This window comes from Diabrotica undecimpunctata, chromosome 3 (assembly GCF_040954645.1).
Source record: "Diabrotica undecimpunctata isolate CICGRU chromosome 3, icDiaUnde3, whole genome shotgun sequence".
Classification (NCBI taxonomy): domain Eukaryota; kingdom Metazoa; phylum Arthropoda; class Insecta; order Coleoptera; family Chrysomelidae; genus Diabrotica; species Diabrotica undecimpunctata.
This window is the reverse complement of record NC_092805.1, coordinates 56,811,812-56,835,268: the sequence shown is the minus strand read 5'-3', so window position 1 is coordinate 56,835,268 and position 23,457 is coordinate 56,811,812. Positions and strand designations below refer to the sequence as shown.

Genomic DNA, 23,457 nt, shown 5'->3' with positions numbered 1-23,457 from the left:
TTATATAAAATTTTAAAACTTGAAAAATCTCCTGTATAAATAGTAAAACCTTATGTTAGTATGATTGAATACATAAGGAGAATTTCTTTAATAATTGATTCTAGCTTTATGAAACACACTTTTATGTTTGAAAATATATTTAAAATGTGAAGGTATCCAGTATCTATATTTATATACAAATACTTTTTTCTCTCCTAATAACGAAGAATTAGATCTCCGTCGTATAAATTCCTTATTAAAAAAAAATAAATTTACAAACTAAAATTTATATAAAATATTGTGAACAAAATGAGACAACTCACAAGAAATAACGACTCTTGGTACTTTTAAACATGAAAGGTAAACATTCATATTTTTAGTATTAAGTCGAATGAATAATAATGTAAATTTCATTACATTGAAAGTTTTAAAATTTATAAAACCATATTCTTTTAATATTGTTTGGACGCTATTTTGTTGTAGCTATTTTAATATCATTTATTATCCTTAATGAGAACTAACCACAATTTCAGTTTGAAGATTTTCGTGAAGTGGAAATCTAAACGTCAAAATAAACGTATTTTTAACTGAAATTGTGGTTAATTCCCATTAAAGATAATAAATCATATTTTGTATTAATATTTTTTATATAAGCGTCAAAAACTCAGACAGTGAAAAAAAAGGAACAAAATGTGCTAAAAACGGGATAAGAGATTTGGGGATAAAATCAGAATGTATAGAAGACTTATATGAAGAATCTCCCATTATATGCATAAGAAAAATTAAGGTGATTCGGGCGTGCACAAAGAAAACCAAATGAAAGATCACCAAGAAACCCTGTAGCTAACTCAGAGCGAAGAAAGTAATGAAGGAAATCGACCGAGGATGGGATGGAACATTAAGACGAAGGAAGATTTAAAGTGATTGGACATTACAAACTAAAAAAAGAAAGTAAGAACAGTTAATTATACCTGTATCACTAATTTACATACATACATCATATTTTTTATACATTCACGAACAAAAATATTGCATATTTTATTTTCAAGAATTTTTTTTAAGGGGATAACTGTCCTAAATTTAAATCGGTTAGGGTACCATGTTGGAGTTCTATTGCCCAGGACTCCCACATGAAGAGCATTTGGCTCATAGTTGTGCCCCTATCGCGCATCAGAGTGCTATAGTGTGAAAGGGGATAGTCTGTAGCATTGGAGGGCGGTGGAGTTTTCCTGTTTATACACGAATTAATTCACCTTGCTCCAATGAATTGTTACACCCAAACGAAATTCCAAGGGGTGAACAAGTCTCACAGGGTTGGTACAATTAAATTGCTTGCTGAGAATATTTTTTTCTTATATGAATTTTATTTATTTTTCTTTAAAGTATAATATATGTTTTAAATAAAAATATCTTTTTTGAAGTGCTTTGTGTATTAAAATTTATTGAATATGGAATGTTACAATATTACATCAGATACATAACTTAGTGAAAAAGCATGATTTTAATCTTAACATTTAATTTGGAAACAGCAACAATTACAATATAATAAAAAAATATTATTAACAATTTAGTATTTAGTATCACGTCCTCTATCTCTTACAATAGCCTCTACCCTCCTAGACATACTCTTCAGAAGTTCTTGAATGGTTGCTTGCCGAATTCGAACCCATTCTTCTCTAACAATCGAGTTAGGAACTGGGATTGGGTCTCATATAAATACATATGCATATATACACATACACGAACATCCATGTTTCACAAGATTGAAGAAAGGAAACAACAAAACACCATAAGCAATTCAAAATGCCCATAAGAAGGGATGCGAAGATGGCAACAATACAATATGTAAAGGCCTCAGAAAAATGAAAAAGGATAGGAAATAAGTACATCAAAACATTCAAAACAACCAATAAACTTAAATATAATCTGTCCAAAACCAAACCGAACAACACACAAGAGAAATCAACATCTATAAAACATACTGTGAATGCAACAGTTTTATATGAGAGAAACCGCAAGACCACTAAGTGCCAAGATAAAAGAGCATGAAGCATATATCAAAAACAAAGACTTCGACAAATCACAGATATGCAAACATGGGACAATGAGCACAGAATACAACGGAAATATGTGTGGCAAACTCATCAGCTGAATGTAGCAAGCTGTGGTTACCAATACTAAAAGATGAAGTCAGCAACAAGAATATACCAACATTAACGGATCAATACATAGTCAGAGACACATCATCTACAATTATACATAATACATATACAACAAAAATACATAAACTAACAAAACAATCAAAATTTTATATCATCCTGAGGGTACAAACATCATCCTCAGAATTATCAACTAAAAGCATGGCTATATGCCTACAAGATCGAGGCCAAGTAAGTTACCCGTCAATTTGTAAAACAAAAACCACCAAACAACTTGGTTATAATAACAGCTACTAACACTATTTTAAATAATCTTTTTTGAAAATGCTTACCGGAGTGAAAATTGAAACGTCAAACAGCAATATGAATTACTCCGGAATATATTGGAAGGTAAAGTACAGGGCAAAAATCAGTAGAAAGAACTCATGGCTGAAACACCTAAGGTCTTTCATGCAGCAGTTTTCAAAGCCACAATTGCCATTTGGGTCGCCAACCTTCGAAATGAGATGGGGCAATAAGAAGAAACAACAATTATAAAATGTAATTTTCATTACAATCATTTGTGGCTTAACCCTTAACCCGAAACATTGGTCTAACGGACCACAGCGAAAGGATAGTCTGGTAATGGCGGCAACAGTGTAGACCGCATACACTGTCCTTTTAAATACCTTCTTAATAGTGTAGAACAAGCATAGTTCTGCAGTATCGTAGCGATCGCTTTAGTGTTTACGTCGTAGTAACAGTAGTTTTCAAAACGTGTAGGTCTAGTAAGCCAGGTGTTTCGAATTGCATTGTTTTTATGATAGGTCTAGGAGGCCACTTGTTACGGATTGTGTACTGATAAACAATAAGGTATTTCATATTTTTTGTATAATAAACATAATTACTCTAAAAAATTTTAATTTTGTAGTAATAATGGATAGAGCAGGACCTAGCTGAACTGGCCGTAATAAAAAAGTAAATCTGGCTAACCCAGATTTTGAAAAGAATATACAAAGATTACTACTTGCCGACGATCAAGATTTATATTTATCAGAGCAAGGGAGTGACGAGGACATGAGAGATGTTATAGATAGATGATTCGGATGAAGATCCCGACTATGTAGTTCGGCAAAGTGAACCCTCTAGCAGCGAAGAATCGAATTCAGATCACGAACTTTTGGAATTAGATGAACCGTCGAATGATTTACAATCCAGAACCGACTTTTTACAAGTAGAAGGGGTTGTGAACATATTCAAAGGAAGAAATGGTTTTCAGTGGCAGGGAACGGAGCCTCCGAGAAATACAAGGACACGAACACATAACATTGTCAGTGAATTACGAGGCCTAACAGCGGTAAGCAGGACCCTGGGAAATAGCCCTTCTAAATCAGATATTTGGAAGTTGTTGATTACTGATGAAATGTTGGAACAAATTGTAACCTGGACAAACCAAAAAATTATTGTAATGAGAGAAAAGTTATCTGATTCGACTAATACATCAAACTACAGAAGCACAAATATAGTTGAGTTGAAGGCTTTGCTTGGGCTTTTTAGGCTATCTTCAATTATAAAATCTTCTCATGAAGATATGCTTCAACTGTTTTCTAAAGATGTTTTGGGTCGGCCAATATTCAGAATGAAACTTTGAAAAGTCTTTGAAAAGATTTGAAATACTTTTGTCGTGTCTTAGATTTGACAATTGCCAGAGGCTATACACGTTGTCAGATTGTGTAACTGTGGATGAGATGCTACTTCCATTTAGAGGTCACTGTGGTTTTCGAATTTACATGCCCAGTAAACCTGCGAAATACGGCATAAAAGTAATGTGCATGACAGGTGCTAAGAGCTCGTGTTTCTATAATGGATATATATATATATATATATATATATATATATATATATATATATATACTCAGTGAAAGATTCGGATGGTGTTGGACTTTCAGAAGAAGAACTGAAGCTTTCCAAGCCTGCTCAATGTGTCATTCGACTATCCAAACCAATAGAGGGCTCTAACCGAAATATTACTGCTGACAACTATTTTTCTTCAATAGAGTTAGTCACAGAGTTGCAAAAACGCCACCTCACGTATGTGGGTACAGTAAAAAAATAAGCGAGAAGTTCCTTTGGAATTCCAGGCTAATAAAAGTAGGGAAATTGGTACAACACTCTATGGTTTCTCCAATGACATAACCTTGATATCATATGTACCGAAAAAAAAATAGAGCTGTTCTTTTATTATCCTCTATGCATCACAGCAAAGACAATGAATTAGGAAAACCAGAAATAATTCGATAATATAACAGTACAAAATCGGGAGTTGATGTTTTAGACATGAAGTGTGCCAATTATAGTGCAAACCGTCGGACAAGGCGTTGGCGCTTAGCCGTATTTTATACACTTATAAATATAAGTTCAGTCAACAGTTACATCCTTTATCTTTGTTACAAAGATAATAAATTACTTCCACGTTTTAAATTTGTAAAAGATTTGGCCTTTGAACTAATTCAGCCTCATCTAAGGCAAAGACTTGAAACAAATCTTCCCCGAGACCTTAGAAAGCAGATAGAGATTTTTTTGGGAATAAATCCCGAAGTGCCTGTCGAGAATATCGGCGACAATGTTCCAGATGATAAGCTTTCCAAAAGAAAATTGTGTAGCATTTGTCCATCATCAAAAATGAGGAAGACAAATTATAAATGTGTGCGTTGCTCAAATGCTATTTGTTTGGAGTGTAGTAGAAAGGTTTGCGTTACCTGTCTTCAAAATTAGTAGGTAGCTGTAGTATATTTTTTGTTTTATCTAGAAATATATATGTTTGTTTACTTAATTACGCCTAATAATGTTGTTTTCTATATTACACATTTTGTTTTATGTAAGTATTATGTATGAATAAGTTTTTTTTTGCTCGTTTATACCTAATAAATTCTTTAATATTTTGCTTTTCTCTTCAAATGCTACATTTGTTTTTGATTTATTTCAATTTTTACCTATACTGGTCCAATAGACCATATGTTTCGCATTAGCAATAAAAGTACTATGTTTCGGGTGAAGGGTTAATGCCATATAAACATAATATTTAAAATATGCAGTATTTTTGTCCGTGCCTATATTATAAATAAAATTCTTATTGAAAAAAAAGTTATTGAAAACTAGAGTGAACCATTAACTACAAAGGAGGCAAAAGACTTTCTAAAAAATCCCCAGATCACTTCACTACTGCACTCACTGATACAGTGCCACACTCGCTATATTATAGTACTGCTTATACTGATCAGTGGGCTCAGAAGACTGAGGCCACGGAATAGGTATGATGACTCTCCAGCAAGAGAGTCGAAAGCATTCAGGAATCGAAGTAAACTTAATATTATTTTTTCTTATAAACTTAGTTCTTAGTTATAAGTTTTATTGTACGGAAAATCATATGATGGTGTCTTTTCTAGGGTATAGAAAACTAATTCATATTGAAAAATAGAAGATATCCTCCGTGCTTTAACACAAAGGACTTAAATCAAATTATTCTACTTAAATTATTAAATGGATGGTAACTTTAGAATTTAAGCACTTAATAAGATGACAAATATTCTCCAAAACCAACAAAGACTAAAAAACCTAGATACTTAGAACAATGGAACAAAACATATGAGCAACAATGTGCTCAGCATTCGCGAGTTGTCCCATTACCGTTGTCAGATAATTCGTGCAGACGATTGGCTATTATAAGGTCGAAGAAAAAATGTAGTATGTTACTTAGAGAAAAAGTGCCTCTAAAACTGACGACTCTGGAAGCCTTTTAGCTCATCATTAACAATTACATTTATCTAATTGGCACTTATACATATTTAGTTTAGCAGAAATTTTCCTTTTAAAGTTAAAAAATTAACAGTGAGCTGTCCGACATGTTAAAAAATTACACATTAAAAAATATTTTTAACTTTTGTAGAAAAAGCTACAGATCTAAATCATACGTAGACTTATCTAATCATACTCAGATTTCAGTATTACCTTTTATCAGATTAGTTTTCCCTATACGGAAAATCGTAGATGCGTTTAAATTTAGCTAATTTATTTGTAGACTCTCATGATTCATTATTGTCTTTTGACTTTGATGAGCATTTGAAGTTAGCTAATCATAAAATATAGCCGTATTTGGTTCATTTCCTGTTAAATTTATTCATAAGCTGACCCTTTGTAGACAAATGTACGCAATGTGATGAATATATGTATTGAGTTTGTGCTGTTAAATAAGATTCATCATCTGTTAAACCATTATTGAAGTGCTGCCAAATCCTATAAACTGCAAAACCAAATACAGATCGATATATCTTCATCTATTCTTTATGAATTTTATAACAGATGGCAAATGAATACTTACTTTTGGTTTTGATAGAAAACAGATTTATTCAAACAACCCGATGTGCTGTAATTTCCTTTTACTTTAAGAATACATGTTTTATTCTAAAACCCCTAGATGTGACTTATTTTATACGCTATCCTGGGTGTCATCTTATACAATATAAAAAGATGTTCTTATGTATAAGGTGTCCATTAGTGGACTAAGAGAGGTGTAAAAGAAAAGCACAAAAAATTAAATGGAAAGTTCTGCTATTTGTTGATTAAAAAAACTGGCAGTAAAAGTGTAATTTAACTAATTATGACTCTACACTCGAAACACGGAAAAGTTGTCAATGATTTTATTACTTTGGTGAGAATTACGATGGCTTACATATGTACGTAGTAAGGTTTCAATATAGTGTAAAATTATACCAGCACAAAATATATAAAAAAAAATTAAAAGACATATGTTTTTGTACACACTTATGACAAATTAAAGAATGGGAAAAAGTATTTTTGAAGTGTGTAAAATTTATTTCCTAGGTGAGCGCTTTCAACTTACAAATAATTTTTTCTTCCACCACAATTTTCCTTTATAAATGTTAAGTTACTTAATATGGTTCTGAAGATATTTTCTTGTGGCATCTTAAAGTAATTACTATTTTAATGTGAATAAGCCACAATTAAAGTTTAAAATAAGTTTACTGATGTTTCAATTTCCACTTCGGAAATAGTTCTCAAGATACAAACAATAAATTTAAAAAATTTTGTTATTTGTTACTTGTCGAAAAATTCTTCTAATTTAATTTTTTCGGATTCATTTATATTGACAATTCAGACATATATTACACATTTTAAAGTAGACGATTTTAAAATGATATTGCCAATATTGCTGAGTTGCGTTCCTGGGACGACTTTATTGAAAAATAGTTCATTCAATTACATAAAATAAACTTTAAATTGTGAATATCCGTCAGAAAAAATCATAGCATGTGATGCCCCTTTAAAAAGACAACCACATTGTCATCATGACAGTAAAATTCTGCAGTTAGTGATTCCATAGTAAATCATGAGAAAAAAAACCTCATAATACTATCCCGACATGGTAAGTATTTGGTCTTACATTTAGTTTACTTTCAATAAACACCAAACTCTGATTTTATACGTATGTTATTTAAAAAAATATATATAAATGATGTATCCTCGATATGTTACTGACTTACTAATAGTGGTATTTTCCTTTTATTAACTTCCTCTTTTATTATGGGTAACCAGATGCTACTGCATTCTGTCGAGGAGTTTGCGACACGATTGGTCTCATTTAGCATAATTTAATATAAAATGATTATTGTTTATCGTTTATAAATATGGAATTTTCAATAATCGACCGAATAGACAACTTAGAACGATATCTTACAGCATACACACGGGGTAATACGAGGAAAATAGCAATGCCATACATAAAGGGATTATTAGAAAAACTGAAAAAGATAGGAAATAAATTTAACATTTCAACATTCAAAACAACAGACACATTGAGATCTATTATCTAAAACTAATAATCCTTTTATGTATAGTATTGTTATTTTCCTCGTATTATTCCGTGTGTATGTTGTAGGATCTCGTTGGAGGTTGTTCTATTCGTTGGCTTCGGAGTCTCTGTCCATTCGCCATCTTACCTTTATGGGATTATTTTGTATTTTTTATTCGGAAGCTCTAAAGGAGTGACCCTTACCATAAGATTAAGATAAGATTAAGTAAGATCAAATACTTACCATGTCGGGATAATATTATGAGGTATTTTTCCTTATGATGGAATCACTAACAGGAGAATTTTACTGTGATTTTACTGTATTTTTTCTTACAATAAAGTCGTCCCAGGAACGGAACTCAGCAATATTGGCAATATCATTTTAAAGTCCTCTACTTTAAAATGTAGGTTGAGTTTACCGAAAGTACAAGCTGATTATAGCCGCAAATGGCAAACACAGAACAAAAAATTTCGGTATAGCAGTGTTGGCATGTTTTTGGACATTAATTGCAGTTAATTATTACCAATTTTTTTAGCAACTACCCTTTGATAGATTAGGGAATAGATTTGACAATCGTCAAATCAGCAGTTGCCAGATTACAACAGCTGTTTAATCTCGAAAGAGACAAATATTTACTCGTTACTGCTTCATATAAATTAAAAATTGCAGAATTCATAAAATAGTATAATCAAAATGTACTTTTTAAAAGCTTTATCTCTTTGTATTTGAAGCATACAACATAGGCATTATAAAAACATGCCAACACTGCCAAACCGAAATATTTTTGACATTTGCGGCTATATTCAGCTTGTACTTTCGGTAAACTCAACCAAAATGTATAATATATGTCTGAATTGTCAATATAAATGAGTCAGAAAAAAATAAATTATTAGAAGAATTTTTGACCAAGTAAAAAAAACAAAATTTGTTTATTTTATTGATGTTTGTATTTTGAGAACGAAGTGGAAATTGAAACGTCAATAAACTTATTTTAAACTTTAAGTGTGACTTATTCCCATTAAAATGGTAATTACGTTGAGTTACTTCTTTGAAAAACACATAAAAGACAGAACATTGGACTTCACAAAAAAACACATTAAAAGATTTGTTTATGGTTCATAATTATGATGCTATGCAAACCAAGATTTATAGAACTTAATTTTTTGACAGTTTTCAATAAATTTCTTATTTCATTATGAATTTCAATTCATCAATTTTTTGATAATTTAAATAATCTTAGTTTCCTATGTATGACACATAAGTCAACTGTTACCTTCTTTGAGGAATCATTCAAAGGGACGGCATTCGATTGTGCTTATTCTGTTTGTTGCCTCAACTACAACCAAATGGTGGGGTTCTGATACCCATACCATAAACAAATGTTTTAATGTTCTTTTTTGGAGTCCAATGTTCTGTCTTTTATGTGCGTTTTCGAATAAGTAACGTAACATTAATAATGAAAAATTGTAGATTTTTCCACCAAAATGGGATCTCTTTTAATTTTAAATTAATGACATATTAGTGTTTGATTTTCTCAAAAGAGTACACAGCAGTGAGTCCCAAACAATGATATTTTTATATCTTTGCAGATAACTTGGTAATCCACGGTTGGTGATGGTTGCACTATATCATAGTAGGCGACAAATACTTTTTCGTATCAAAATCATTTAAGGCTGGTCTTAAAAAATTGTTTTTGAATTTCAAGATGTATCTGACAACTATTTCGTACTTTGAGTTTGCATCTTATTAACTATTTTTCTCAATAAATAAATAAATAAATAAATAAATACTACTAGCGCATTTACAGTACACATGTTAACTAGACGAGAAACAAAATTGAAAAAAGTTTTGAAGGAGCTAAAAATCTTGGGAAGTGTCTGGACCATTCATAGTTGTTAAATGACCAGACAATATACTGGAAATAACGGAACTTGTCAAATTGTTACTCATATCTGAGGACATATTCAAAAAATCTGTTTTAAATGTTATCTCTGAAGTATTTTCTACAATTAAAGTTGTATCTGAAGGTGTAGATGGCGCTGAATCCATGGTTACGCTGTGTGGTGTGGACGATATATTAGGATCACATTGGTCTTCGAATGGATCAACGTTAGCGAGTAATTTCCTTTCATTTCTTACATATTCGATAAAGTTTTTTATTTTTATTAGTAAAAATAGGGGCACTTCAAAACCCTTCAGTTCATGTAGTTGGAGGTTGGCATTGTATTTGTATTCATCGCTTTCTGTTAACTCTTTTATGTCTTCCAGGAGCATTAAATAAGCTTTGCCACCACTAGGTGGCATTAGATTCTTTGAAGCTAACCATTCTTTATCCTCTTGATCTCCAGAATATCTTAAATAAAAAAAAAACATAATTTATTCTTGTTTCAGTTACTCAAAATATGTATGCATCAACCAAAAAATATTAAATATCTTTGTCTTAAGATCTAAGATATTAAATATTTATTATTCACATAATACGATAGTACAGTACACTCTCTCTATAACGAGAACTGAAATGGCAGACTAATTACCTCGTTATAAGCCGATCTCGTTATATCAGACAACAATAATAATCAGTGCATACATATGAATATGTAGTTTTTTAAAATATTAACCTCCTATAGTGAAGCCATTCAGAGCAGTATAAGATGCTAATAAATATTGTTTGAATGGCGTTTTTGAAAAAAAGTTGTTTACTTTTATTGTCAATGAAATACGTTAAAACAAAAAACAGTTGTTTACTTTTATTATCAATGATATACCTTAAAACAAAAAATCTGTATTCTGTAAATCTGTATAAAGCGCGTATTTTCAAGGATAACATAAACTATTGCTTCTGCAATTGGAAGAAGTCTGTCATTTTTGACTGCTTTAAATTGTTCAGTATTATTACTATCATATTTTCTAAAGATGTGAAACAGTTGTATTTATTGTAAAGAAGTTTATTGCGGGTGGCAGTTAAGTTTATTGCGGGGCAGTTAAAACGGGTATTTATTTATAACCACGGCCGTGTCTAAAACGTAAAAAAACACGTTTCTCTATCTTATTTTCTCTCGTTATAACCAAATTTGCCTCGCTATAGAGGGTTATAGTTCAATACAAATTTCACGGGACATCTAATATACCTCGTTATAAGCTAAACCTAGTAATAACCGTGTTCATTATAGAGGGAGTATACTGTATTTTTATTTGTCTCAGAAAATTTTTATGTTACACAGATTTTGGATACCTGAATATCTTCTAAAGGTTTATGATGGCGCTGATCAATGATTAAAAGTCAATACCCACTAAAGCAATAGTTTTATTAGATTTTGATTATGTTCATGTGCGAAAAAGTGAAATAAATTTGTTGCAAACTGAGTAAAACATACTTTAACCGAAATAAGTTATATTTTTGCCCTATTTTAATTGATTCTTATTTTTGGATATCTAGTCAATTTTTATTTTTAAATAGACAGAGAAAAGATATAGTTCGTAAGTAACGACTTTTTGTATCGAATGAAAGGAGTGATAAACTGGTAAAGTTTTATCCATACGTGGAGATTATAATGGGAAAAAGATTATTCAAAACCAGATAGACGGGGTAATAGTGAAACATTAAACAACCAGGAAACCAGAAAAGAACTTACACCAATATTCAAAGAAAAGTTACAAAATACCGAAATCATTGAAGATGGTAAAATAATATAGAATGTAATTGAACAAGCCGTAACTGAAACCACAAAGAAAAACTGAGTTGTGAATTATGAACTAAAAAAAAGACGAAATCTTGGATCGACGAAACAAAGAAGACTTTTAAAAAACAAAATCCAAGGAAAGTATTCTGCGAAGGGACGTTAGAAATAAGGTAAGACAAAAACAAAACAAGCAAAACAAGTGATTGTCTCTTATTGATGTTGTAGTTTATATCTTTCTCTAACGGTAGATAATGTCCAGAGATGTCCGAGAACAACAATGTCGTCGCAAATTAAGGCGATATAAACGGCAACAACGCCATTCCAAGTCCAAGTCGGTTTCATAAGCGCATTGACAGGGGTTTCATAAAGCAGAGAACAGAATTGTTTGTAGTATTATATTAGTGGAAGGCGCTTTTAAGTTTACTTTTTGTGAATTGTGAGTAATTTAGTTTAATTCAATTAGGTGACAAATAATAAATAAGACTGACAGTAGTAATAGTGAACCTTATATCAAAAAACGTCACAATTTAACACCCGAAGAAAAAACTATGATCGGAAATGTATTTGAAGGACTTCGAGCCAGAGAACAAAATATGAATTTAAGCGGTGTAGTTACATTATGTAGTATTTTGACAAAAGTTTCCGAAGCTAGTGTGGACAGAGTAATTAAAACAAACGATAATAATACTTTGAAGGTTGAGACAAGATGAAGGAAACAAATAAAATTGGATGATACCAAGCAAGCCATTCGTCGTGCAATATATAAATTTTATTTCAAAAAGGTAATACCAACTATAAAAAAAATGCTTCAATTTATTGAAAATATTCCAAAAATATCAAGACGTGTTTTGTTACGTACTTTACGTGAAATGAGCTTTAGGCACTTATTTAAAGAGAAAGAGGAAAAGTACCCTTATTGAAAAAGAAGAAATAATTTTATGACACAGAAAGTATCTGAAACAAATGGCAGGATTTCGAAGAGATGGAAAAAACATATAAAAATGAAACATGGTTAAATGAAGGACATAATGTGACAAAAAGATGGCAGAATTTAAATGTGAAAACAAAGACAAGCTTTCCTAGATGGTTGGTCGACAGGTTTAAAAGCCCCATCTGGAAAGCGAAAACGCCTTATTATCCATATTGCTGGCGACTCCATTACCGACTGGAGATTACCATAAGGAAATGGAGGCAGATCATTATGAAAAATGGTTTCCAGATGTTCTGTTAAAAATCGAACCAGGATCTGTTATTGTTATGAATATCGCTCCATATCACTGCCGGCGTGTAGAACAGTTACCAACCACTAAATAGAGAAAAGCCGAGATTGCGGCTTGGCTTACTAAAAAAATATTAAATTCAATGTACCAATTTTAAAATCGAGTTACTAAACTTAGCACGGTGTCATATATTAAGTATGTAGTAGATGAAATGGAGTGAGAACGAGGCGTAATTGTAGTTTGATGGCCGCCATACCATTGTGAGTTAAACTTGTTAGAACTTATATGGGCTCAAATAAATAATGAAGTAGCAAGGAACAATTTTATTTTTAAACTAAATAATGTAAACAATCTGCTTAATAATCCCGTCAGCAATATGGCCTCACAGACGTGAATAAAATGTATCGAGCATGTAGTGAAAGAAGAGCAGAATATGTGGAACCTTGATAACTTCATTGAAATTACCATGGAACCAGTAGTGGATCTAGGCGAAGATGCTACTGATGAATCTGAAGATGACATAGATGACTCAGATTAGATTATAAATATGTATAATGTTAGTTTTTATTTGAACATATTTTTTATATTTTATGGAAATAACTATTTAGTTAAGGTGAACCATTTACTACTAGTACTGTTTCGTATCAAAAATTGTTTTAAGTAATTCAGTTTTACCTGTGCTAAAAGTTACTATAATCTGGCAAATAATAAGTAAAATGACTCATGAGCGTGATCAGTTGCATTTCTCGTATCATTTAGCTATCGCAATGAATGTTACCAGGAAGCGTGTCAGTAGCGGAGAAAGAGTAAGTATATGATCAGTATATACTTAGTTTTCTCAGAGTTATAAGTACATTGTGTTACATGTGTCTTTGTGTTTAACGATATATTGCTTTTGTTAAAAACCGTACATATTGTTTAATTAAATAAAAATGGAAGAATCTAGTACTAGCAGGGAGAGTATAAATGTGAAAAGTTCTCGCAAACAATTAGGACTTGAAGCTAAAAAAATAGTGTCTAATTTGTACGAGTATTCGAAAACAAAAATTGTCTCAGGCGGAAGCAAGAAGTCGTTACGAATGTATGAAAGGAGTATCGTCATTCACTGTTTACAGGAGTGTCCGTCAAATACAACGCTTGGGTGAAGTTCAGATCCCACAGACACATCTACGGGGTCGAAAACCAATTGAATTTAATGAACATAAAAACTATAAAGCAATTCCCCAAATGAGTCGTAAAACTTTGCGTAAGCAGTTACATAAATTGGAATTTACTTATGCTAAGTACAACAGGAATTCAGCATTGACAGAGAAACCTGAAATCATTACATGGCGTCGCAACTATCAGCATAAAATGTCCGAGTTCCGTGAACAATCTAATCTAATTAATCTAATAGAAAAATCTATTATTTAGACGAAACTTGTGTCAATGCTGGACATACTGTTAAAAATGTGTTGACTGACACTACTGTAACAAGTAGTCGGAAAGCTTTTGTTATAGATCTATCTCAAGCATTCTGAGGACCGAAAGGTAAAGGACAGCGACTCATAGTGACCCATCATTACAGCGGCTTTCTAAAAGACAGTGGTTTAATTTTTTTATCAAAAAAAAACTGTGATTACCATGAGGATATGAATGCAGATCGTTTCGAAGAGTGGTTTCAATATGCTCTGCAACGTGTTGAAGATAACTGCGTCATCGTTGTGGACAATGCATCATACCATAGTCGCCGGAGTGAACAAATTCCCACTTCAAACAGCCGAAAAGCTGAAATGCAAAAATGGCTCCAGAAAAAAAATATTCCGTCATACGAGAATGCAGTTAGGGTAGAGTTGATGTGTTGGATCAAACAACATCGCCCTAATCATATCGATTACGTAGTGGATGGAATGGCCCGTGCTAGTGGTGTTACTGTTTTAAGACTTCCACCATATCACTGCGAATTGAACCAGATTGAGTTAATCTGAGCACAAACAAAAGGTTATATGGCACGTCATAAGGTAACTTTTAAAATTGAAGATGTGAAGCGTCTGTTAAATACTGTTGTTGTTGAGGTTACGCCATTAGCATGGCAGAATGCTATTTTGCAAATAAGGAAGGTCGAAAAACAAATGTGGGACTTAGATGTTCATGTTGATACTATAATCGAGCCCGTAGTGATTACATTAACAAGCAACAATAGCAGTGATAGTGAGAACAATGATAATCTCCCTTAAATAGACATATTAAGCTGTGAAAATTATTAAATTTGAGTAAAGATGACACCATCTATCTATAGTCCGTCGGCAAATTCAAACAAAAATATAACTTCCAGACCATTTTTTACCACCTTTAGTCTAGACAAATTAATATATATTTTTAATATATTTTTTACCACCAAAAATGAGATGTTTTAACCAAATAATGCTTCAAATATAATATGCAGAATAATTTTTAATTCCGTTTCGCTAATGAACTTGCTTTTTTGTCCTTAAAAGTAGAAAAAGTTTCAATTGTACTGCTTAATATTTTCAGGTTTTAAACTGATTAATTTACGATGATTAATCCGGTTGTAAAAATACCGACTTGTGCCTTATCTAAGGGACTGGACTTGCAAATTTTTAGTTTAGTTGTATCTTTGCAACTAGCTTGTTTATAGATAGATGTGCATTGTGCATTGCTCTAATTTTGAGTTGTGTTGAAAGTTTGTTGTGAGTAGTTATAATAATTGTAGTATTTTTTTGTTGTTTGTTTTTTTGAAACTGTCTATTTGTGTATAAAGAAAATGTTTAGACCATGGGAAAAATCACCTACAGTTTTTCGTGCATGGGAGCAAGAGAACCCAACTAGTAGTAGAGAAAGTGTAGCAGTCAACAATTTTTTAAGTGTAAGTGATACAAAAACAATGACACTGAGACTGTAACTGTAGAAAAGTGTTTAAGACTTCCAAAGAAAAGGATTGTTTTAAATGAACAATCTAAGAGAATTTGTATGAACGTTTACAAAAATCTTCAAAATGATCCTGAAAATAGTTGTAAAGGCAGTATTATAAGAAAAGCCTTTCTAACAGGAATTCCGTATTCTACCATGCGCGACTTCGTGAAAACTGGTGTTAAAAAGAGAAAAACAAGATCGGATGCTGGAAAACATAAACAAATTAATATCGTGACTGCTAAATGTTTAAGGAATTTGGTCTACGAGGAATACAAAAAAAATGTAATACTAACAATTGGTATTATATACACCAAGCTTGTTGCGATGGAAAGAAGCTGCCCTAAAACCACTTTACGCAGAAGGCTGAAAAAACTTGGGTTCAAATACAAAATTGTTGATAAACGGGTGGCTATTATGGAAAGTAAGAGGAAGGTACACTGGCGTTTACATTATTAAAAAAAAATCAAGAATATCGAGACCAACAGTGGACTATATATTATTTAGACGAGACATGTATGACACGCATGATACCGCTAGCAAGGGTTGGACTGATGGTTCACTTAGGTGCCAGTTGAAAGGAGTACCTTCAAATAAAGGTTTTCGGATGATTATTGTGCACTGTGGATCTGCAAATGGTTGGGTGCCAAATGGGTTAATGCTTTGCGGAAAAAAATAGAAAAATGTAGTGTAGATTATCATCAGAATATGAATTCTACTATGTTCGAAGAGTGGTTTAAAAATACCCAATATTCTCAATATAACACCGGGCAGTGTGATAGTTATGGACAATTCCAGCTACCACTCAAGGCTTCTCAAAAAAATTCTCAACAGTTCGTCTTCAAAATAGGAACTAAAAAATTTCCTCTCTGATAATGATTTGTATTTTGAAGAAAACTATAATAAGAAACAGTTCTTGAAGTGCTTCGTACTAAAACTCATAAGAAACAATATATACTGGACACTATTGCAATACAACATGGCCATACTGTTTTGAGGTTACCACCTTATTTTTGCACATTCAATCCCATCGAACTTATTTGGGGACAAATAACAAAACGGATTCGGAGGAAAAATAGTTTTCCAAAATTTGACGCGAAAGTGGTCGATTTAATTCGATATGAACTATCAGAGATTACAATTACCGACTGGAAAAAAGAAGTAAACCATGTAGTGGAAGTAGAAAATGAGTACAGAAGACTAGGATAATTATTTTCAAACAGTGGACTACTTATTATTTATCTGGTGGATAGTGACGATGATGAGAGCTATAGTAGAAATATTTTAGACAAGGAATATGACGCTAATATGATGATTATTTCAGTTAAAACAACTCAGTTTTTTATTATAAATTGCTAACTTTGTTTAAAACAATATTTTCTTAAATGTAAAATACTTTTCCACAGTTTCGTCTATACACGTCATCGTTAAACGCTAATAGGGCTTTTCAACGCTTCTCATATGTTTCAAGAACTTATCATATGTCGTATAATTTTAATATATCTACGTCATACGTTATTGGTATATAGTATATACCAATAACAATTGGTATATAGTATATACCAATAACTATACATACCAAAGACGTATGACGTAGATATATTAAAATTGACATATAACAAGTGCCTGAAACAAATGAGAAGCTTTGAAAAGCCCTATAGAAGATTCCGTTGTATCACCTAGTATTTTTTCCAACAATGTGGTAAAGTGATAATTATTTTTACACTTCACTTTTAACCATTTAAAAAACAAAGAAATATAACGTTTTGTTTGTTTTTCCAAAATCAGATTTTCTGCTCTTTGACTATAATATGCATATTACACATTGTTCTTTTATGATTTAATACTTGTATCAAAAAATTTGTGTCGGTGAAACAACCAATATCGCGATACGTCCCTGGACATCGGTTACTCGAATTTCATAACATACAAATATTATCTGTTTGAATTTGCCAACGGACCAAATATCGATGGACCCGACTTACTAATATAAGCAAAAAATATTATATAATATATTATTAGTTCTGATGAATCTAATTGCAAGCGAATATTCTGCAATTAGCGAATAGAGTCTCCAATAACATGATCTATTATTTTTAACTGGAAGTCTGTCTTGTTGATTTCCAGGTGCCTTTGTGTATATCTTTTCGAGCTAAGTTAAAACTATATAATCGATTAAAAAACACTATGAAAAAAATAAGACACTGATTATATTATATTATATATTATATATTATATATTATATATTATATTATATATTATATTATATATATATATATATATATATATATATATATCAGAAATAATTAAAGAATAAATTGTTAGGCATCATCATGGATTCACGAATTTAGATACAAAATTCTTACCTAACAAGATTTGGATGCCGGACATACAATCTTCCTCGTGTCTGACCATACCCTAACACTTTGTTGGCTCTCGCCCCCATTATAAATAACGTATTAGCTCGAAGTCTATCTGGATTCCATTTAGGACCATCCCGTTTCCACGACAGCTTGCAACTACTGTAATCAGTGGAGTGTGTAGTTTTGTTTCTTGGTTTTTTAGTGGGCACTACAGGTGATGGAATGATTTCAGCATCTGGATCACAATCTTTTCTTTTACAGCATATTATGGGGCTCTGTAAATGGATCAATTTAAATGTTAAACAAATAAAAACAACATTGTTAGTACATATGAGATGCTAAAAAAAATATTTTTCGATTATTATATTATTCACGAAGTAAAAGTTATTTATAGTGGAAAACAACTTACATTCATTCCCATTCTAAGGTCAGTCAGACTGGCTTCAGACTCTCCTTCACTTTGGTAGCATTCATAAGGTGAATTGTCCCTAGAATGTGGACTCACTTTATACATAAGTTTAGCTTCTTCCAGCATTGTTTTGCAAACTTCTTTGATGTGGTCATCTCCTACACTATCTTTTCCCACATTGTTTCTTATATTGTTAATAGCAGGTTGAAAAAATTTCTAAAACATGAGTTTTAAAAAAATATTAATGACCTTACAATATGATAACAAAGCCTTATATAAACATTCTCCATATTTTTATTACAAGATCATAATCGATCATGGGGGGTCATAATCTATCCAATCAATAGTATAGTGATATTGCATATTTTGGATCCCTCTGATTCTCAAGGATAATACATGTAAAAGTAAAATTTTACAAAGAAAAATGTTTGCGAATTTACATGAAATATTTTATTTCCCACATTTGTAGTGAAGAACAAGTTGCTAGGAAATACTTATTTTTGCAGCAAAAAAAAAGAAATCATTGACTATGTATTTTGAGAGGCTTTTTAATATACCTACTATTATAAACTTAATATACTATTACAAACCTCAATATATTTTTTCAGTACATTGTCTATATCCTTATTAATGGCATTTTGAAGATTCTTTCTTAAAATATCCAGTGATTTGGAAGGACTTGTAACACTATATGCTCTTCTGTAAGAAGGTATCATTGACTTTGCTCCATTTTTCATTGCTAATTGACTAGCAGCAAGATTCATTAGACTTATTTGTCTCATATTAAAAGTGTTTTTCTAAAATAAGGAAAAATATCTTTTAATTCTTAAATACCATCACAGGAAGAATACATTTGTACATTAAACACTATTATTATTACATTATCTAAAAAGACAGCAAGGACAACGAGACTGAAGTTGCTTCAAGAGCACCTCCTAAAATATAGAATAGACATTGCAGCCATTCAAGAGATGTGATGGACAGGAACGATGGTACAGAACGACAGGTAAGCCTGTCGTGACAACATAAATTGGCAGCCTACCATAACATGTTACATAGATTAATAGAAATTCACATGTCAAAAAACAACTTCAAGACAGAATTGAATATTATTAAGCAAATAACAGTAAACAATGGGTACAACGACCAACAATAAATTAAATTTTAAATCAAAAACTACATAAGAAAACCCTGAAATTAGTATTTCCACCACCAGAGAAAAAAACTTACCTTCTGCTTGATTACATACTCAGGCAAGATATCAACAAAAATAGCCAAACACATAAAAAAAGGAATAACACCAGCTTTCAGAACAAACAACAACTTACACAATATATTAAGAACAAACGCCAAATAGAAAAAGCACTTATACAGTGGTGTATACAAACTTAAATTTGGCGACAGCTCAAAAACTTACATCAGTCAAACTGGTAGAAAATTTAACAAACGGATAGCAGAGCACAAAAGGGCTTTCAATAATATAAAAAGATGATTCCATTTAAATCCTTTACATTCAAAACAAAGGCCTTAAGCTATCTTTATTAGGATCTATAGAAATTAACAAATTAAAAAATACAGGCATAATTCTTAATGACCAACTTGAGATAAACAATTCTTCAGTCCTCAACTTATTCAGTTGAAGACTATAAAGTGTAAACACATACCAAAAATAGATCACTTGAGAAAGGCACTCTGTCGAAACAGCTGTATTGATAAGACGTTATATTAAACTATACTTAGTGATAATACATTATAATAAATTTTGTGGAACTTTTGAAAACAAAAGTTGTCAGTGTTTTATTGTTAGATATTGCCAAACATCTAGCATGAGAGATTGAAACCTTATACTGAAGCATTCAACTATTAACTACATCCTCACAGTATGACAAATTCTCAAATAAGCGCAAGACTTTAATATAGATATGTACCATCTTTTTGCTGATTTTAAAGCGGCTTATAACAGTCTCATAAGACAGAGTCTTTACAACGCTATGAATAAGTAAGGAATTACAAAATACTCATATGCATGACAAATTAATGTGAAAATGGCCAAGGCGCTACCAGCAGTAAAAATTCAGAATTAACTCAACCCTATTTGAAATACATAGGGGTTTAAGGAAGAGACACACGCTGGCGTGTCAGCTTTTTAACCAAGCCTTACAAAAAGTTGTATGAGACGCTTATTTAGATAGCAGTGAATATTATAACAAGAACCATGGAAATTCTAACCAAGCTAGTAGCAGCAGCAGCGGAACGAATTATATTACATATAAATTAAAATAAAACAAATTCGTGCCAACTAACACAAACACAACAGCTGGAAATGTTTACACAGATCTAATTGTCAATGACCAAAAACTTTTAAGCAGTCAAATAGTTCATATATCTAGAGACATCACTTAATAACACACCAGGGAAACAAAAAGGCAAAGCATCATTGCAAATAAGTGTTATCATGGTCTATCAAAGTACTTAGATAACAAACATGTGTCTCAAAAAAAAACTCATATAAGAATGTAGAGAATGCTGATAGTCCCTGTTCTCACATATGGATCAGAGGCATGGGCAAAAACCAAAACAGACAAATACTCTCTATCGATTTTTGAAAGAAAGGGACTAATTACGCAAGATATTCGGAAGTGTTCTGTGAAAATGGAATATGGAGGCGTAGATATAACTTTGAACTGCCATTAAAATATTAGATAGACACATAATGTTTTGAGATATCAAAAAGGCAAAGCAAATCTAATTGTAGGTCATATTTCATGTGTTACCATATTTGAAGTATGGCTTTATTAGCAAGCTATTGAGTATACACACTTCAATTTACTACTTTTCAATTTCAATTCAATATTACTTCAATTTCAATACTACTTTTTGTTTTCAGGAAAAATTATTAGAAAAATAAACATTTTTGTTTAAATTTTTAGGGTAATTTTAGTTAAAAGGTATTCTAGTTAACTGTCAGCGGTTATTGTCATAAAATACATGATATTACAACTTTTATAAATTTACTAAAAATTTTGTCCACAGGTTGCCTGGCATGTCTTATATGAAAATCATAAAACATGGATTTAGTTGTTGGCATCTCTAGCATATCGTGAACATAATGTCTTATAACTCATTAACCATTCAATAAATGAAAATGTTTCATCTTTATTTAGAGATATTTGAATTGTTTGGTAGATTTAGGTTGAGAATCACTCATATCGGTTTTTTGACAAATCCTGGTAATTGTTTTGAATGCATTTATGTTTGACCTTGTGAGTGCTAGACATGCTTCCATTTAAATTAAAGAGAAGTGTTTATGTGGAGTTCTGTTGATTTTATAAAGATTGTGTTAGTATTTTTACCATGAGTAAAAGAAAATATTTAACTCAGGCTGCGTTACAGGCCCTAGTATCTGACATAGGTGATGACTCAGATATGAATACTAATATTATAGAAAATAAAGTAAATTCCAACTGGTCTGAAGATGAGATGCTTCTTAAGGAAATTTTAGAATTGGATGGTTCAGCTGAAGATATAACTGTTACATAAGATGTTGATTGTTGGGAACCATGGAAGGATAATCAATTGAGATTTAAAAGTTTTCTGTTTACCAAAGACATTGGATACTGTCTGCCCAGGTTAAATAAACCAACATCAGAACTAGAATTTTTTCAACTGTTGCAAGAAATTGTAGATGAAACAAATAGGTGAGTTATTTAAACTGTTTTAATTTGTAATTATTATCTACCATTTTGATTTTAGATATGCACTTGACACAATTATAATGAACATGCCATTAACTAGATGATCAATTTAGGCATCTTAGAAACCAGTGACACTGAAAGAATTTAAAGCCTTTTTAGGTGTTGTAAACAACAGCTTTAAAGCCTAAAGGTGTAAGGTGTAAGTTATTGAGTCTAACTAAGTAACAGGTCTAACTTGAAATAAAATGGTATATAAATATCTTCTTCTTGATTATATGTGACTGTTTGTTTATTTTTCAAAATATAATATAGATCACTAAACCTATGAAAATCTTATTAATGGGACTGTTAGAAACTAGAAGTAACTTGGGTTAATGTTAAACATAATTCAGGCACTTGTTCCAACAGACAACTAATTTAGTAGGTACTTGATTCATCAGAATAGATGTTTTCATCAGTAAGTCAAATTAACTGACTTACGCAGTCAATAATTGAGTTTAACAAATAGCATAAGGTCATTCATCATATTTTCACCATGTAAAATTAATACAAATATGATCAATACAAATATGATAAATACTCAAAGTTAAATACTTAAATGACTGATGCCTTTCGAGCTAGTTACATAATTGGGACAAAATTAGATCCTAAAACCAAAGGATTACCATGGTAATTAATATCTGGACCCCTATGTGAGATTCATTCTAATGAACCACCAAAGCCTAATTACTCAGTGAGGAGATTAGGGAGTTTACTAAGAGGTAGTAAATAATATAAATAGAAAGTTACCCATCCAACCATGTTTAATTTTTCCTCTGTTTGCCCAGGAGCAACAGGAGGTATCATTTTTGCTTGTTCCGATATTTTTTTAAAATGAATTACACATTTATTCAAATATAAATTTATAAATGCACTTTTTTGTTCTTTTTACTGCACAATAATTAAAGAATTAAACTGGTAAATATCTCAATTATTAATAATATTTAAGATTTTTGATATCCAACTTTAGATATTTGGATGATTTAAATGCTAAAGGAAATTTGTTTGTGTCCTTTTCAATTGTCAATGTCAGATGTCAATAGGTAGCTTTTGAGAATCAGTAATAAACGTCCAAATAACGTCATGCACCATGCACCTCATATTTCTAAATCATAACGCATCATCAATATCAATTGCCGTTTGCTCCTATTGTC

At 31.4% G+C, this 23,457-nt stretch overlaps 1 protein-coding gene across 1 annotated transcript; it reads right to left on the bottom strand.

The window, feature by feature from the left end:
* Positions 1 to 1,054: 1,054 nt before the first annotated feature.
* LOC140436837 (deoxynucleotidyltransferase terminal-interacting protein 1) lies at positions 1,055 to 23,309 on the bottom strand. Its single transcript, XM_072525968.1, has 5 exons — positions 23,054 to 23,309; positions 19,160 to 19,366; positions 18,570 to 18,785; positions 18,164 to 18,435; positions 1,055 to 10,340 (listed from the first exon to the last, which is right to left on the bottom strand). Exons 1-5 carry the CDS (start codon positions 23,108 to 23,110, stop codon positions 9,845 to 9,847), a joined length of 1,248 nt encoding a protein of 415 aa, XP_072382069.1. The 5' UTR covers positions 23,111 to 23,309; the 3' UTR covers positions 1,055 to 9,844.
* Between the last annotated feature and the right edge of the window lie 148 nt (positions 23,310 to 23,457).